Source organism: Mytilus trossulus, chromosome 5 (assembly GCF_036588685.1).
Source record: "Mytilus trossulus isolate FHL-02 chromosome 5, PNRI_Mtr1.1.1.hap1, whole genome shotgun sequence".
In the NCBI taxonomy this organism is placed as follows: Eukaryota; Metazoa; Mollusca; class Bivalvia; order Mytilida; family Mytilidae; genus Mytilus; species Mytilus trossulus.
The window spans coordinates 2,194,801-2,214,410 of record NC_086377.1 but is presented as its reverse complement, the minus strand read 5'-3'; the positions used below and the strand labels follow the sequence as shown (position 1 = coordinate 2,214,410).

Here is a 19,610-nt window from a genome sequence, read left to right as displayed (position 1 = left end):
AATCTTGCGTAATGCACAATGTTTAGTCAACACAGTCATAGTGTTCGGGCATCAAGGGTAAATTATGTATTCTGATGCATATAAATTATGTATTCTGATCCATATAAATTATGTATTCTGATCCATATAAATTATGTATTCTGATCCAAATAAATTATGTATTCTGATGCATATAAATGATGTATTCTGTTCCATATAAATACAACACAATTTTTCATTTACATCATCTTGTTTTGTTAGGAATATTTAATAACAATTAGTTGAAGACTGAATTTCTTTTTTCGCAAATTGGCTTTATTTGATTTTGCCTCCTGAACTATTGATCATGTCAGCTATCGCACGTACACGTTGTCCGAATAATGCCTCCTAATTTTATTAAGAAGAAATCGAATAATAATATCACGGATTATAAGACATATTGGTTTCGTTACCAGAGGTTTATTTGTATTGCTGATGTCTGGTCACAAAACAAAACGAATACAAAATAGATTCAATATGTTTTTTTAAGCATACTTAGTCATAATATCATGTCCCGACCACCAAATGCTTGACACATAACTTTGCTTTTATGCAGATGCCCAATTCATTTCACAGTGAATCATATCGTTTCAAATTTTAAGAGATAAGGCAATCACGTTTCCAGTGTAATTTAAATAAAGCTAATATTAACAATGACCACTGTCCTTTCCTCGATCTTGATATCTATATCACTAACGGAAAGCTGAATACTAAAATTTATGATAAAAGGGATGATTTTTCATTTCCTATCGTTAATTATCTGTTTTTAGATGGTGACGTTCCATTGTCACCATCTTACGGTGTTTATATATCTCAACTTGTACGATTCGCTCGTGTATGTAACAATGTTTTAGATTTCAACGAGAGAAATTTATGTATTACTAAAAAATTATTACACCAGGGTTTTCGATATCACAAACTAGTCAAATCATTTACTAAATGTTATCATCGGTATAAAGACATCATTCGTAAATATAGCTCAACATGCAGACTTCTTATACGTTCAGGTATTTCACATCCAATTTTTCATGGAAATATTCTTTATAAAGCACAAAGGTGTCAGTATTCACTTCATAAACTTACAAAACCTTTGAATAGACTTATTAAGAAGGGATATAATTACGATACTGTTGTCAAGTCATTAAAGATTGCATATTAATATTGAGTCACTGATAAGGTCTTTGCGTCGGAACTAAACACATTAATTCTAAAAAGAGTTGTTGGCATGACACGGGTTTTGTTCTTCTCATATATGTTATGGTGGTATGATACTAAACCCCTTACGGGAAGGATTGTGCCTGGTGTTCATATGATGAAATCATAATCTTTCAGTCAGTTTAATTGAAGTCTGGAGCTGGCATGTCAGTTAACTGCTAGTAGTCTGTTGTTATTTATGTATTATTGTCATTTTGTTTATTTTCTTTGGTTACATCTTCTGACATCAGACTCGGACTTCTCTTGAACTGAATTTTAATGTGCGTATTGTTATGCTTTTACTTTTCTACATTGGTTAGAGGTATAGGGGGAGGGTTGAGATCTCACAAACATGTTTAACCCCGCCGCATTTTTGTGCCTGTCCCAAGTCAGGAGCCTCTGGCCTTTGTTAGTCTTGTATTATTTAAATTTTAGTTTCTTGTGTACAATTTGGAAATTAGTATGGCGTTCATTATCACTGAACTAGTATATATTTGTTTTGGGGCCAGCTGAAGGACGCCTCCGGGTGCGGGAATTTCTCGCTACATTGAATACCTGTTGGTGACCTTCTGCTGTTGTTTTTTTTATTTGGTCGGGTTGTTATCTCTTTGACACATTCTCCATTTCCATTCTCAATTTGACCACATGCATATGTTGAATTCAAATAGATTTATTATTGCTGTTATCTGTTCATTTGTTTCTTTAACACATTCCCCGTTTCCATTATCAATTTTATATTTCGGAATGCATTTCCATCGAAAGCGTTACTTCCAAAAAAATACATGCAGTGTTTGGTCAATTAGTTTACCAAATGCAGTATAATATAAAAAATGAGATGTGGTATGATTGCCAATGAGACAACTATCCACAAAAGACCAAAATGACACAGATATAAACAACTATAGGTCACCGTACGGCCTTTAACAATGAGCAAAGCCCATACCGCATAGTGAGCTATAAAAGGCACCGACAAGACAATGTAAAACAATTCAAACGAAGAAAACTAACGGTCTTATCTATTTAAAAAAACTGAACGAAAAAGAAATATGTAACACATAAACAAACAGTTTACATGCTCTTGACTTGGGACAGGCACATACATAAATAATGTGGCGGGGTTTAACATGTTAGCGGGATCCCAACCCTCCCCTAACCTGGGACAGTGGTATGACAGTACAGCATAAGAACAAACTATAAAATCAGTTGAAAAGGCTGATGGACAAAAATAACGCTTGATTTCTCTTATGTATGTATTGCTAGTTTAATCATAATATGAAAGTAGACTTGGCAATAATTAGAAATTGTAAAACATTTGTAGGGTTGTCAAATTGGAATGTTCCGATGTATAAAGTTCGTCTACAAAAGAACTAATAAATATCATTTACAGCATACAGCATGAGACAATAGTCGATCATCTGATAGCACATGATGTGTTGACTATAGCTGATAGTCAAATGATAAATGCTTGTTCCGCACAAATACAAAAGAACAGGAAATTAATGGACATACTTTTGCATGGAAGTGAAAATGGATATCTTGAATTTCTCAAAGCTCTACGAAAAGACTCTGTGTATTCAGAACTAGCAGATGAAATAGAAAACACAACAGTTGCTAGCAGAGATATATCAACCATTAAATGTTGCTTTAAATGAACTAACAGATAGTAAGTTAAAAGTAGATATATCTGTTGGTGGTAGGACTACATATTTTGTTTCTTCCAAATCTTTATAATATATTACGTTTCACAATTTGAATATTTTGCATTATCAAATGACTTTGTGAATTACATGTATTTAGCGATATAGTGAATATTAGATTGTGACTTGGATGGAGAGTTGTCTTATGGTAACTCATACCACATCGTCTTATATCGACATAGATGTATTTAGCGTTATAGTAAAAATTATTTATATCCTTATTTTAACAAACACAACCATGTTGGTAAGAAACAAATTAGATAATATGACATGGTTGTCAATGACAAAGTCCCATAAAGACTACAAGTCGTACAAAGTATCAAGTATATGAACGTTTTTCAACCTTGCGCAACATTGATACCAAAAGCAAATTAAATGCCCCGATATGACAAATTTAAAAACTTTCAAACGAGAGAAAAATAACTGTCTGATAAAAGTGGTGTACTAAGGTCTTCAAAAAGAGTCGGCATTACTATTGATTACATTAAATCATGACATTTATTATCTAGTGGTATACTAATGTGTTCCGAAAGGTTCAGGATATTTGACATTATATCATACCATGCATTATTCAGTGGTATACTAATGTGTTCCGAAAGGTTCAGGATATTTGACATTATATCATACCATGCATTATTCAGTGAGGTACTAAGGTGTTCCAAAAGGGGCAGCATTATTTACAATATATCTACCAATGCCTTTCCCAGTGTCGCACTAAGGTGTTCCGAAAGGGTCAGCAGTGATTGCATTTTATCATTCCACGTATTACTCAGTGGTGTCCTATGTGTTCCGAATGGGTCAGCATTTGTTACTTTATATCATTCGATTCACCATCCAATGGTTGACTCAGGTGTTCCGAATTGTTAAGCATTGATTTCATCCTATCATCTCACTTATTGCTCAGTGGTGTTCCCTGTTGTTATCAAAGGGTCAGTATTGATTTCATCCTATCATCTCACTTATTGCTCAGTGGTGTTCCCTGTTGTTATCAAAGGGTCAAAATTGATTTCATCCTATCATCTCACTTATTACGCAGTGGTGTTCCCTGTTGTTATCAAAGGGTCAGAATTGATTACATCCTATGACCTCCCTTATTACTCAGTGGTGTTCCCTGTTGTTATCAAAGGGTCAGCATTGATTTCATCCTATCATCTCATTTATTGCTCAGTGGTGTTCCCTGTTGTTTTCAAAGGGTCAGCATTGATTTCATCCTATCATCTCACGTATTGCTCAGTGGTGTTCCCTGTTGTTATCAAAGGGTCAGCATTGATTTCATCCTATCATCTCACTTATTGCTCAGTGGTGTTCCCTGTTGTTATCAAAGGGTCAGCATTTATTTCATCCTATCATCTCACTTATTGCTCAGTGGTGTTCCCTGTTGTTATCAAAGGGTCAGTATTGATTACATCCTATCATCTCACTTATTGCTCAGTGGTGTTCCCTGTTGTTATCAAAGGTTCAATATTGATTTCATCCTATCATCTCACTTATTGCTCAGTGGTGTTACCTGTTGTTATCAAAGGTTCAATATTGATTTCATCCTATCATCTCACTTATTGCTCAGTGGTGTTCCCTGTTGTTATCAAAGGTTCAATATTGATTTCATCCTATCATCTCACTTATTGCTCAGTGGTGTTCCCTGTTGTTATCAAAGGTTCAATATTGATTTCATCCTATCATCTCACTTATTGCTCAGTGGTGTTCCCTGTTGTTATCAAAGGTTCAATATTGATTTCATCCTATCATCTCACTTATTGCTCAGTGGTGTTCCCTGTTGTTATCAAAGGTTCAATATTGATTTCATCCTATCATCTCACTTATTGCTCAGTGGTGTTCCCTGTTGTTATCAAAGGTTCAATATTGATTTCATCCTATCATCTCACTTATTGCTCAGTGGTGTTCCCTGTTGTTATCAAAGGTTCAATATTGATTTCATCCTATCATCTCACTTATTGCTCAGTGGTGTTCCCTGTTGTTATCAAAGGTTCAATATTGATTTCATCCTATCATCTCACTTATTGCTCAGTGGTGTTCCCTGTTGTTATCAAAGGGTCAGTATTGATTTCATCCTATCATCTCCCTTATTGCTCAGTGGTGTTCCCTGTTGTTATCAAAGAGTCAGCATTGATTTCATTATATCATCTCACTTATTGCTCAGTGGTGTTCCCTGTTGTTATCAAAGGTTCAGTATTGATTTCATCCTATCATCTCACTTATTGCTCAGTGGTGTTCCCTGTTGTTATCAAATGTTCAGTATTGATTACATTATATCATCTCACTTATTGCTCAGTGGTGTTCCCTGTTGTTATCAAAGGGTCAGTATTGATTTCATCCTATCATCTCACTTATTGCTCAGTGGTGTTCCCTGTTGTTATCAAAGGGTCAGTAATGATTTCATCCTATCATCTCCCTTATTACTCAGTGGTGTTCCCTGTTGTTATCAAAGGGTCAGTAATGATTTCATCCTATCATCTCCCTTATTGCTCAGTGGTGTTCCCTGTTGTTATCAAAGGGTCAGTATTGATTTCATTATATCATCTCACGTATTGTACAGTGGTGTTCCCTGTTGTTATCAAAGGGTCAGTATTGATTTCATCCTATCATCTCACTTATTACTCAGTGGTGTTCCCTGTTGTTATCAAAGGGTCAGTAATGATTTCATCCTATCATCTTCCTTATTACTCAGTGGTGTTCCCTGTTGTTATCAAAGGGTCAGCATTGATTTCATTATATCATCTCACTTATTACTCAGTGGTGTTCCCTGTTGTTATCAAAGGGTCAGTATTGATTACATCCTATCATCTCACTTATTACTCAGTGGTGTTCCCTGTTGTTATTAAAGGGTCAGTATTGATTACATTATATCATCTCACGTATTATTCAGTGGTGTTCCTTGTTGTTATCAAAGGGTCAGTATTGATTACATTATATCATCTCACGTATTGCGCAGTGGTGTTCCCTGTTGTTATCAAAGGGTCAGCATTGATTACATCCTATCAGCTCACTTATTACTCAGTGGTGTTCCCTGTTGTTATCAAAGGGTCAGTATTGATTTCATTATATCATCTCACTTATTACGCAGTGGTGTTCCCTGTTGTTATCAAAGGGTCAGTATTGATTACATTTTATAATCCCTTTCGTAATGCATCAATGTTCGTACGTAATATCATCCCATTCCTTTTCAATTAAACCAAGTCGCATTTTCACATTATATGATGGTTTCAAACTTTAAATCTGTAATAAAATATGTTTATACCTCGTTTTGTACAGAGACAAGATAAAATACCTGATATGGAACAAACTACGACTCGTCAAAGCTTCACAACGACTCGTAAAAATTGCACAACATATCGTCAAAATTTCCCGACTCGTCAAGGTTTCAAAACGTCTCGTCAAAATTTTAACTGAGTTCTTGTTTAAAACTAAAAATTAACAGAAGAGATTGTCTTTGACAGAAGACTAAGTAAATGACTCAATCTTGCTAGATTCAATGTGGATCTTTAAACTAAGCACATGTAATTTTATGGTAAAATACTGTTATGTTATGTATATTTTGTTTACAATTAATACCAAAGGGATTGAAAATCATTCATGTTAGCTGTATTGTAATGTTACTAAAGTAAAAAAGGGTTTTGTGACTTAATTCGAGTATTTACCTTTACATTTTCATTATCTGTATATTTTCATTATTTGTATATTTTCATTATCTGTATACTGTCATAATTTTTATATGATTTGCATATTGATAAATACTTGAATTGGAATTTTTCTCTGAGTTTACACTTGGATAAACCATGTTTCCGAAACTACTTTCGTAATCTATTCATGCCCGATTCACAAGCTTGCAGGGATCCCGGGATTTTCGGCAAACAGAGATAAAAAAAGTTGTGTCCATATATGTGCATATGACAAAAAAAAAATACACTGAAGCTACGAAAATGTATAAATCTAAAATTCAAATAAAATTCTGCGAACTTTCATAATGATTTGGTGAATTTACGTAATGGCAAAACACGACGTCATACGAATAAAAACTTTCATTGGAAGGAATATTTCGCTCCACATTCGAATATTATATCCCATAAATTTGAAGTTTTAGAGGTAGGTGCTATTTGATTTAAGATTCCGTTGCATTTTTCGAACATTTATGGACTTTAGAAAGTCAATATGGCGGCCAACTCCTTAGTTATGACATGTTAATTGTGCATTCGATGGTTATTATAGTAGCATTTACAAAACAAATGATCTTAAAAATTGCTGTTATTTGACAAGGATTTTATAGAGGTTATTGACAACGGTAACACTGAAGACAGAATTGGTAACAGGAACTATGTTTTTCTCCAAAAATTGCTTTATTTCATTGTTTAAGAAAAAAATATCATTTCAGATTGGTCACAATTGGAAGATAACAGCAAACAATGTCATTTATCCTAACTGTATTTGCAGTTAAAACATCTGCCGAGGTAATAACAAATTCTAAACATAAATTCCTTTAGAGCCTCAAGGTAGACCAGCGAAATCTAATTGAGTCATCCTCTTTAAGTAAAGTCATTAATAACTTACTTACTTATTTCTGTTACCATCTACTTTATTAGGATTGCTCAATGTTCTCTGTTGTTACCAATAGTGAAAAACCTATTTTTAATTCAATACTCTGTATTTTACTTTGAGATTTATTAAATATGATATGATAACTTATATTAAATGATATGGCATACAGTAGATTAACCTTTTGATCCATCAGAGAAATTGTCCTTAACATCCTTCCTATTAATGATTATGGTTAAGCTGTTACTGATTATGGTTATGCTGTTACTGATATGGTTATGCTGTTCCTGATTATGGTTATGTTGTCACTGATTATGTTTATGTTGTAACTGATTATGGTTGTGCTGTTCCTGAATATGGTTATGCTGTTCCTGATTAGGGTTATGCTGTTACTAATTATCGTAATGCTGTTACTGATTATGGTTATTCTGTTACTGATGATGGTTATGGTGTTACTGGTTACGGTTATGATGTTACTTTTATCAGGTAACATGACAGAACGTAACAGAAAGGAGTTACGCAGTACTTTTTGTCCTTTTATTTGTATTGTGTAGAAGTTTACTTCCATCTACATATTAATTTAATAAGATACTATAAAAACACATTCACAGATATAGTGCTGACAATGAAATATTCTCAGAAGGTACACAACAAGGCTGTAACAGGAGAGGACACTGAAAAATAAACCCATCACCAAAAACTTCCACTGAAAAATAAAGACATCACCATAAATCTCTATATGTAATTCATAATTTCAATTCGGAGTGACGTCTACATTTTCTAGATCTTCTTGTATTTCTAATTTGAGGTTCAGAATTGTGAAGATACCTTTATTTTGGTGTTAAATCGAATTTCTGGACCACTGATAAATAATAGTCATTAAATACATTATATTTAGAAATCCATATACTTATTTGTTTTACTCTCAGCTGAGACTGCTATGTGTGTGTTTTAATAGATCTAGGTCTGAGTTATGAGAAGCTATTTTAATGTGGCCTTGTTTTGTTGATGTATTATTGTTGCAATTGATGTACATCCATTACTAAGTAACCAATGACAATATGGTTTACCCCCGAAAAGAAAATTTAATAATAATAATAATAATAATAATAATAATAGTAATAATAATAATAATAATAATAACATTAATAATAATAATAATAATAATAATAATAAAAATAAAAATAATAATAATAATAATAATAATAATAATAATAATAATAATAATAATAATAATAATAATAATAAAAATAATAAGAATAATAATAATTAGGATCGGAGTCAAACGCACGAGTGATACTTAAACCACTCGACCACCAACATCTATTTTCCTTGAATCACGTTCTACAGAAAATTTAAGGAAATAATGAAATAGTAAAATCAAAGTTAGAAGATCAAACAAAGTTAAAATTATAAAAAAAACAAATTAAAATAATTGTAGATGTACAGACTTATTTGAGTATTTCAGCGACTAAAGAAAGTGCCCAGATCATGACGCCTAGCACCCACCATTTCTTGGAGTCTGTGTTAATCACCTGTTTGTCAGCTAACCAGGCAATATGCTCCACAGGATAAAATGATTGGTTAATAATGTTTGTTAGCAGGTTCAATATTCTTAATAGTGTGCTCTTCTCCTAAATCAAAATGGTATCCAATAAATCAACTTAAGAATGAATAGAAATGAATAAAAACGACACGAAGAAGATTTTATAAAAAAAATAAACAGAAAAACCCTTAAAAACAAACAGTTAAACATAAAACTTTAAACAATTGTTGGCAACGACGTATACCAATACAATATCGGACATGTAACGCAACTATGGTACAGATAATAAAAAAAGAAGATATGGTATGATTGCCAATGAAACAACTCTCCACAAGGAACCAAATGACACAGAAATTAACACAAAATATGTCACCGTACGACTTTCAACAATGAGCAAAGCCAAAACTGCATAGTCAGCTATAAAAGGTCCCGAAATGAGAAATGTAAAACCTATTTATTAGCTCTGTATAATACATATATCTTATATTTAAAAGTAAAATAAAAAGTGTTAAATACAGAAAATGATTGTCCATTCCACAAGCTCCTCCGTTGGTAAAGCGAGATGACTACATTGTTTCAGTGTTGATGGCAAACAAGTCGGAGATTGCCGTATTTATCCAGTTACTTAGTCGACAAAACCAGAGATGACGGGATTGTTTCCATAAATGTCAACCAAATTGGAGATGACGGCATTGTTTCAGTTACTAAGTCGACAAAGTCCCAGATGACGGCATTGCTTCAGTATGAATGTCAACCAAGTCAAAGATGACGGCAATAGTCAAGTTACTTATTAGACAAAGTCGGAGATGACAGCATTGCTTCAGTATTAATGGCATCCAAGTCGGAGATGACGGCATTGTCAAGTTACTTAGTCGACAAAGTCCCAGATAACGGCATTGCTTCAATATTGATGGCAACCAAGTCGAAGATGACGTCATTTGTTTAGTTACTTAGTCGATAAGTCACAGATGACGGCATTGCTTCAGTATTGATGTCAACCAAGTCAGAGATGACGACATTTGTTCATTTACTTAGTCTTCAAAGTCTGAGACGATTGCATTGCTACAGCATTGATGTCAACCAAGTCGGAGATGACAGCATGTGTCCAGTTACTAAGTCAATACAGTCAGAGTTGACGGACCGCATTGTTTCGTTATTGATGTCAACCAAGTCAAAGAGGACGACGGTAATCAAGTTACTTAGTCGACAAAGCCAGAGATGACGGCATTGCTTCAGAATTGATGTCAACCAAGTCGGAGATGACGGCATTTGTCCAGTTACTTAGTCGATACAGTCATAGCTGACGGAATTGCTTCGGAATTGGTGTAAACCAAGTCAAAGATGACGGCATTTGTCAAGTTACTTAGTCGATACAGTCAGAGCTGACGGCATTGCTTCAGTATTGATTTCAACCAAGTCAGACTGAATGACGGCCTATAGTTGTTAATGTCTGTGTCATTTTGGTCTCTTGTAGACAGTTGTCTCATTTGCAATTGTACCACATCTTCTTTTTTTTATATTGAAATGATTTCAATATGGAATGTAGAGATATGCAGCAACCCAACGACAACGGAATCAAAAAACGTCCATATGCAGGTTTTCAATAATAGACATTGGTAATATATCTAGAACCAATTCCGTTAACATTTTGGATATAGTTTCTAAAAGTTCGTAAAACCCGTTCTCACGGTCGTAGAACAAATCGCAATCAAAGAAAATTTCGGGCCAATCATACCAATATTTCGGACCAAATTTCTATTTCAAAAAACAACGGCAGACATTATGTGTTAACAAAACTCTGTTCGTTACCGGTTAATAAATTAAATAAAATTTTGGAGGATTGCAACACAATTTCATATAGCAGTCCTAAGTATGAAATTGTTCAAATTATTATGGCATATTGTTATTCTAAATTATTTCCCAAAATTGATCGCCCTGAAGATCATAAAAAACATTTTATTAAAATTAAGTATGTCAATAAAGGCTTTGATTTTGTAAATATTGCCGGTATATTTAACGACCATTCTATTAAAGAACAAATTCCTTGATATTTTGACAATACTGAGCTACCTCTTATTTGTTATATTTACAAGACATCTACCCGGAAATTTGTGTTTAATTATAGTCAATTATGTAAAGATGTTAGTATCAGTGAAAATACACCTACTTCATGTAATTGCAGTAATTCCGAATATATTTATGGACCCATTTCCCATCTTATAACAGGAGATCTTAACATCGTTCAAGATCGAGAGTTAAAATCATTCCTCAGTAAAGGACCTAAACATCGTTCCCCGTCAATTATTAATTGGAATGAGGGTCGTAATATCATCCACGACTCACTCCATACTTACTGTATGAAATGGATAAAACGGGAAAAAGCTGACAAAAAATCTTTGGACTCTTTTTTTAATTTAGTAATGAAGATAGTTGATATACGTATTCAACATTTTAAAGAACATTTTATTATTAACAATAACCACAATAAACCTATTTCTCGTATCAAACATAAACTAAAAGAACTAGCCAAGGATTTTTTTTTGTCCCGGCCGATAAAGCTGCTAATAATATTATAATTGTTTGACGTACATTTTACATTGAGGTTCTGAAGAAGGAAATCACCAATTCACCAACATTCCAACTGACTCCATTTTCTGAAAACGAAATCTGTAACAAACATAAACTTTTAGCCACCGCTTTACAAGCAGAGCCAAATACAATGAAAGTCCCAACTATGTATTGGCTTCCGAAGCTACACAAAACCCCTTACAAATATAGATTTATTTCGTCTTCAAGCCATTGTTCAACTACTAAATTGTTTATTCTTCTTACCAGCACACTTGGTACAATTGAAAACCTTATAATAAATTGTTCAAATAAGGCCTTCGAAAATAGTGGAATAAATTACTTTTGGAGTGTCAAGAACTCGTTGGAAGTACTTGATAAATCGCATGCTTATATTGGTGATTTTGAATCTGTTCAAAGTTTTGATTTTTCTACCCTGTATACCACATTGCCTCACATTCTCATTAAGAAAAAAATTACACACCTAATTAAATGGGCATTCAAAAAATGCCCTTGAATTTTTACTAGATACCATTTTTGTTCGCTTTGGGGATTCCGTATATCGTCAGATTATCGGAATTCCAATGGGGACTAACTGTGCACCACTTATTGCGGACCTCTTTTTATATTGTTATGAGTTACAATTTATGACAATAATAAGCAAAGACCCATCAAAACAACATCTGATAAACAAATTTAATACTTTTAGATATTTGGATGATATTTTGGCTCTCAATAATGACGACTTCAGTATGTATATTAATGAAATTTATCCTGCTGAACTTACTTTAAATAAAGCTAATACTAACAATGACCACTGCCCTTTCCTCGATCTTGATACCTATATCACTAACGGAAAGCTGAATACTAAACTTTATGATAAAAGGGATGATTTTTCATTTCCTATCGTTAATTGTCCGGTTTTAGATGGTGACGTTCCCTTGTCACCATCTTACGGTGTTTTTATATCTCAACTTGTACGATTCGCTCGTGTATGTAACAATGTGTTAGATTTTAACGAGAGAAATTTATGTATTACTGAAAAATTATTACACCAGGGTTTTCGATTTCACAAACTAGTCAAAACATTTACTAAATTTTATCATCGGTATAAAGACAGCATTCGTAAATATAGCTCAACATGCAGACTTCTTATACGTTCAGGTATTTCACATCCATTTTTTTATGGAAATATTCTTTATAAAGCACAACGATGTCAGTATTCACCTCAGAAACTTACAAAACCTTTGAATAGACTTATTAAGAAGGGATATAATTACGATACTGTTGTCAAGTCATTAAAGATTGCATATTTTGGCGTTTATATTGAGTCACTGATAAGGTCTTTGCGTCGGAACTAAACACATTTATTCTAAAAACAGTTGTTGGCATGACACGGGTTATGTTCTTCTCATATATGTTATGATGGTATGATACTAAACCCCTAACGGGAAGGATTATGCCTGATGTTCATATGATGAAATCATAATCTTTCAGTCAGTTTAATTGAAGTCTGGAGCTGGCATGTCAGTTAACTGCTAGTAGTCTGTTGTTATTTATGTATTATTGTCCTTTTGTTTATTTTCTTTGGTTACATCTTCTGACATCAGACTCGGACTTCTCTTGAACTGAATTTTAATGTGCGTATTGTTATGCGTTTACTTTTCTACATTGGTTAGAGGTATAGGGGGAGGGTTGAGATCTCACAAACATGTTTAACCCCGCCGCATTTTTGCGCCTGTCCCAAGTCAGGAGCCTCTGGCCTTTGTTAATCTTGTATTATTTTAATTTTAGTTTCGTGTGTACAATTTGGAAATTAGTATGGCGTTCATTATCACTGAACTAGTATATATTTGTTTAGGGGTCAGCTGAAAGACGCCTCCGGGTGCGGGAATTTCTCGCTACATTGAAGACCTGTTGGTGACCTTCTGCTGTTGTTTTTTTATTTGGTCGAGTTGTTGTCTCTCTGACACATTCCCCATTTCCATTCTCAATTTTATAATATGTCTATACAATATACCGAACTTTAAATCATCTCGATTCAACAAAAGTTGTGACTACATTGTATAGTACACAAACAATAAATGATTGCCATCAACATATTATTCTTCAATAAAAACACCATGCTATGGACAGATACCACACACAATCAATGATTGCCATCAACATATTATTATTCAAGAGAACAGAATGCTATGGACAGATACTGATTCATTTCATCTTGACATTGTTTCAAATGGCAAATTAATATATATATATATATATATATGCACAGGTTCTAATAATCTTTAAAATCGGTCATTCAACTGGGATTTCAGTTTTGTTTGACCATGATTGTTTGGCTAACTTTGTAAAATATATCGTCAATTAGCATGTTTAGGATATGAATGTGTTCTAACTATGATAAAACGACGGGTGTCACGTGTGGAGTTGAATATGAATACCTTTTTAAAGCACATGGAATCATTAGCGTGTTTTTATGAGGTTCGTGATGCTCAGTTTTTAGTGTTCTAATTAGTGTTATCTAGACTGTTGTTTGCCATGGTGTTTTCAGTTGATAACTTTTTAGTGTATCTTTGTGGAACCTTTGCTATTCACGAGTCATCTGATGTAACATCTAAAATGTATACGTTCTACATATTAACCTTGTGATCGTGATCTCTTATAGATAAATATTCCTTTGTAGAAATTCATACAAACTTGATAAAAAGTAGAGACACGTTTAGATTTTACATTTTAGGCAAACTAAAAAAGATGTTTGTTTCTCGAAGAAAAAAACAGAAAGATGAGGTAAAAGTGCCAATGAGACAACTCCCAATCCAAGTCACAGTTTGTAAAAGTAAACCATAATAGGTCAAAGTACGGTCTTCAAAACGGTGCTTTGGCTCACAGCAAACAGTAAAACAAAAAGGGTCTTAAAATGACTACGATAAACCATTCAAACACTTGTTAAACACATCAACAAACGACAACCACTAATATTGTAATTGACGATATATTTTTACAAAATTAACCAACCACTCATTGTCAAACGAAATTGAAATCCACCTGATTGACCAATTTTAGAAGATTATATGAGACTGTGTATAAATATTTATATATATATATCACTATTCAATTTAAAAAAAACCATGAACCTTAGGATCGTCAGTATCTGTCCATAGCTTGCTGTTTTCGTTATTTGAAAATTGGATGTTAATGCCAATCATTGATTGTTTGTATGTAATTGATTCGAAATTTTTGTATCTTGATATGTAAATGCTTAGATATTTGTTTAATATTAAAAATCTCATAGATGTCTTTTGGATAAAAATAAGAAGATTTGAAATGATTGCAAATGAATCAACCCTCAAGCAGACACCAAATGACTTAGAAGTTAACTGTAGATCACAGTACGGCCTTTATTCAGGAGCTAAACGTACACCACATAGTCAGCTAAAACATGATCCGAAATGAAAAATGTTAGACATTTTTAAACGAGAAATTTAACGGCTTCATTTTATCCACAACTCTCCACAAAAGATCAAAAGACACAGAAATTAACAACTACAGGTCACCGTACGGCATTCAACAATGAGCAAAGCCCACACCGTCATAGAAGTTATAAAAGGCTCCCAAATTACAAACGTAAAACAATTCAAACGAGAAAACTAACAGCCTATTTAATGTATATATTTATAAGAAGATGTGGTATGAGCTTGTAAAAGACAAAACGTTATCATTTAAAGTACGACCGTCTTCAAAGGAGCTTTGGCTCAAACCGTTCAGTAAGCTACTAGTATTTGTATCAAATTTATATACATATTCAAATAAAGGTCGATACTATAAAAAAGAAGATGTGGTATGATTGCCAATGTGACAACTATCCACAAAAGACCAAAATGACAGAAATTAACAACTATAGGTCACCGTACGGCCTTCAACAATGAGCACAGCCCATACCGCATAGTCAGCTATAAAAGGCCCCGATAAGACAATGTAAAACAATTGTTTTAGTTTACCAAAATGTTTTCTAAATCTAATGGCACAATTATAAACATCTCCTACAAAATGAGGATATACTATTTCTACAGGTACAAACAAACTTCAAACCCACATCTTTATATCTTTTACAGAATCAAGTTAAGGTTTTCAGTAATTTGTGGTATACAGCAGTACATAGATAACGTTCACTAAATTCTAAAACGTCACAAAAGACAAGGGCATATCGAGTTGTGGTAAATAAACACCGTAAGATGGAGTAAAATGGACATCACCAATAAAAAAGTAAAATTAACCGAAGGAAACGCTAACATGTTTAACCCCCGCCAAATTCTGTATATGTGCGTCAACCAAGCCAGGAGACTCTTATATAGTGGTAGGCGTTTGTTGCTATGCTACGTTTTTGTTATTTGCTCATTTTTTTAACATAATTTATGCCTTTAGTTTTCTCGTTTGAATTGTTTTACATTTGTCATTCCGAGGCCATTAATAGCTGTCTATATGGTATATGCTTTGTTGAAGGCAATACAGTGACATATACCAGTAGACTTTTATTTGCTTTTACATTTGGTCTATTGTGAAGAGTTGTCTCATTGGCAATCATACCTCATCTTTTTTTTTTATATTTAAAAGGAATGAGTGAAATAGGCAGCCACTGTCGCCGGCAAGTTTTGGTCCCCAAGGGTCTGTTCTCGGGCCATGCCTGTTCTTAATTTACATTAATGACATGCCAGACAACCTTAAAAGTAATGTTCGCCTCTTTGCAGATGACACTATTGTGTATCTAACAATCTCATCATTAGATGACTGTCACACCCTTCAATCAGACCTACATAAACTGGAACAATGGGAGCAATAATGGCTTATGTCCTTTAATCCAGACAAATGTGAAATCATCCACATAACAAGAAAACATAAACCAATCATCTATAAATACACATTACATAATCATATTTTAAAATCAACAAACAAAGCAAAATATCTTGGCGTTTCCATCACAAACGATCTGACATGGAATTCTCATATAAATGACATCACGAACAAAGCAAATGCATCACTGAGATTTATAAAAAGAAACGTCAAAACTAACAGCATAAAAACAAAAGAACTGGCTTACAAAACATACGTAAGACCAAAAATTGAATATTGCAGTGTCGTCTGGGACCCCTGGCAGAAACAACAAATACATAAAATTGAAATGGTACAGAGAAGAGGTATACACTCAACCAATACAGCTATCAAAGCAGTGTAACAGCCATGCTTGAACATCTAAGATGGCCAACATTACAACAAAGAAGAAATCTTGCATCCGTCACCATGCTATACAAAATTCAACACCAATTAGTCTCCATCCCAGTAAATACATACCTAATACCATCCAAAGAACATAAATTTATACAGCCATTCTCTCCCACAAACTATCATTTGTATTCATTTTTTCCTAGAACAATAAGGTTGTGGAATACCCTACCATACCAAGTAGCCTGTAGCCCAGACTTAGAAGCTTTTAAGTCTGGTGCAAAACCACATATGTATTGCTAAATCAAACCATGTTTTTAACTATATACAAAAATAAAAAAATAAAAAAAAATGTTTTTTCTTGCAATTATTGTATATATGTTTAGTTTAGTTTTAATATGTTTCCCTAGCATGTGCCTTCTTGTAATCTTCAACATATTGAAGTTAAGAAGTATTATGCAGATGTAGAAGTTAGCAAATTAAAAATGTGACCTAAATCTCGAATACAAAGAATGTTTAAGAACAAATATGTCAACTAATCATGTTATAATGTTCCGTAAGATGAAGTTTCAAAATAATTTGTATGACACACTAAACATTTTGTGTTTTCATCAAGTATCATATATATATTGATCTTATTATACATTACTGACATACTGGCGCACTTTTACAAATTAAAACTATTAACAAAATATGTAAACTAGGTAAATAATTGATATGTTGTGTACATACATTACTTTTACGTTTATTTGTCAAAATAAAATGCAGTTTGTTTGATAAATATATCGTATTTAACCAATCAACATGCAGTTTTAATTGTTATTATAAATAGGGGACACTTTAACAAACATACACAAAGTTTCCACCTGTCCAAAGTCAGGAATCTGATTTTCAGTAGTTGCCGTTTGTTGATGTGGTTCATATGTGCTTCTCATTTCTCGTATTTTATATAGATTTGGTCGTTGGTCTTTTCGTTTGAATAGTTTTGCACTAGTAATGTCTGGAACCCTTTATGGCTTGGTCTGTGGTGTGAACCAAGGCTCAAACGGTCTAATATATTTAAAAAAAAACGAGAAACGAGAAACACGTATATATATTTCATAAACAAAAGACAACTACTGTACATCAAATTTTTAAAGTTTATGTATTCCATATATCAGGAACAGTCTATAATATACTATAAATAATGATAGACTGTCCCTGTATACTTTTTTTTTATATACACTGCATATATACAAAAAATCATAATAATGTAGGCGACAAGTACTCTAGGAAAACAGTGACCATGGTGACGGATCCAGAACTTTTCATAAGGGGGCATTCTTTTCAGAAGTCTCAGCCCCAACCCCCTGGATCTGCATATATGGGAAATACTACTACCGTACGCGGTGACCTATAATTGTTAATGTTTGTGTCATTTTGGTCTTTTGTGGGTAGTTGTCTCATTGGCAATCATACCACATCTTCTTTTTTATACTAATACAAAAATCGTATACACATCATTGCTTCCAAAGCAGGGAACAACAAGCGTGACATGATTCGTTCAGGCAGTGCTGTCAAAAGGAACGTGCCACAAAATGATAAATTAGCCTTGCCAGACATCATGATTGAGAATGGAAATGGGGAATGTATCAAAGAGACAGCAACCCGACCATAGAAAAAACAACAGCAGAAGGTCACCAACAGGTCTTCAATGTAACGAAAAATTCCCGCACCCGGGCGTCCTTCAGCTGGCCCCTAAACAAATAATATACTAGTTCAGTGATAATGAACGCCATACTATAAATTTCCAAATTGTACACAAGAAACTAAAATTAAAATAATACAAGACTAACAAAGACCAGAGGCTCCGGACTTGGGACAGGCGCAAAAATGCGGCGGGGTTAAACATGTTTATGAGATCTCAACCCTCCCCCTATACCTCTAGCCAATGTAGAAAAGTAAACGTAGTTAGATAATTATTTTCAAATATTTTTTTTATATTTACACGCTTTATAATTGAATTAAAAAAAAATGTCAAAGTCGTGTATCTCAATGTCTCAATGTAAATAAAAATGTGAAAATAATAGACATCATCAAGATTAAATGTTGATATCAATACAATGTCCTACATTCTGACCTTTGTTATAATTTAACACGTCCTATTTCTTGACCTTTGATAATTTCTTACCTTACTCCCTGTTCCGTAAGAAAGATTGTAGAATAGCATTGGCAAGTCATCAAATAATCTTAGGATTACTCTGCAACCGCCTAGATCTGTAGCAATAGCGCGGATCCGATCAAAAGCTAATCCCTTTCGGTCCCCACTTACAAACATACAAACATAGGTACTGAGTCGTATAATTCTGTCATGTCCTCTGTAGGTTTCCAATACGCGTACAAGATCCATGATTGGTGATACAAGTTAGAAGTGTGTGTGTTTGTGTACTCTGAACCTACGTCTGTTCTAAAGTGAAAGTAAATCACGTGGTTTAATATTTCCCCATTGTCAACATACGAATACCACAAAATAAGATAAAAGTATAGAACACAAAAACGAAATAAAAATAAATTGAAATAAAAATTTAGAAATAGGCTTGGGGACTTGATCGGGCAGTTTGAGCTTTAGTTTCTCAATATCTAACTTGAATTATGTAGCATAATTTAATCCATAGCATGGATATTCAAGAGCTGTACAGTACTGAGTGATTGTGTAGGCATTGGCGGATCCAGGGGGGGGGAAGGGGGGGGGGCTTTTCTCTTGGGAGATCAATGCATTTGGATAGAAGCATATAGATGGACCCCCCCCCCTTTTACTCTGGGTTGGGACCATCCCCTTTTTT

At 33.7% G+C, this 19,610-nt stretch overlaps 2 protein-coding genes across 2 annotated transcripts in view; one reads left to right on the top strand and one right to left on the bottom strand.

The window, feature by feature from the left end:
• The window catches only part of LOC134719286 (uncharacterized), a 40,730-nt gene extending 32,595 nt beyond the window's left edge, over positions 1-8,135 (top strand). Inside the window, exons 12-14 of the mRNA XM_063582291.1 lie at positions 7,356-7,372; positions 7,837-7,943; positions 8,069-8,135. Coding sequence (XP_063438361.1) covers positions 7,356-7,372; positions 7,837-7,943; positions 8,069-8,135 — 191 coding nt within the window. The remainder of the gene's footprint in view (positions 1-7,355; positions 7,373-7,836; positions 7,944-8,068) is intronic.
• A 773-nt stretch (positions 8,136-8,908) lies between these two features.
• On the bottom strand, positions 8,909-19,267 carry LOC134719285 (peroxisomal membrane protein 11C-like). Its single transcript, XM_063582290.1, has 2 exons — positions 18,959-19,267; positions 8,909-9,091 (listed from the first exon to the last, which is right to left on the bottom strand). Exons 1-2 carry the CDS (start codon positions 19,175-19,177, stop codon positions 8,909-8,911), a joined length of 402 nt encoding a protein of 133 aa, XP_063438360.1. The 5' UTR covers positions 19,178-19,267.
• Between the last annotated feature and the right edge of the window lie 343 nt (positions 19,268-19,610).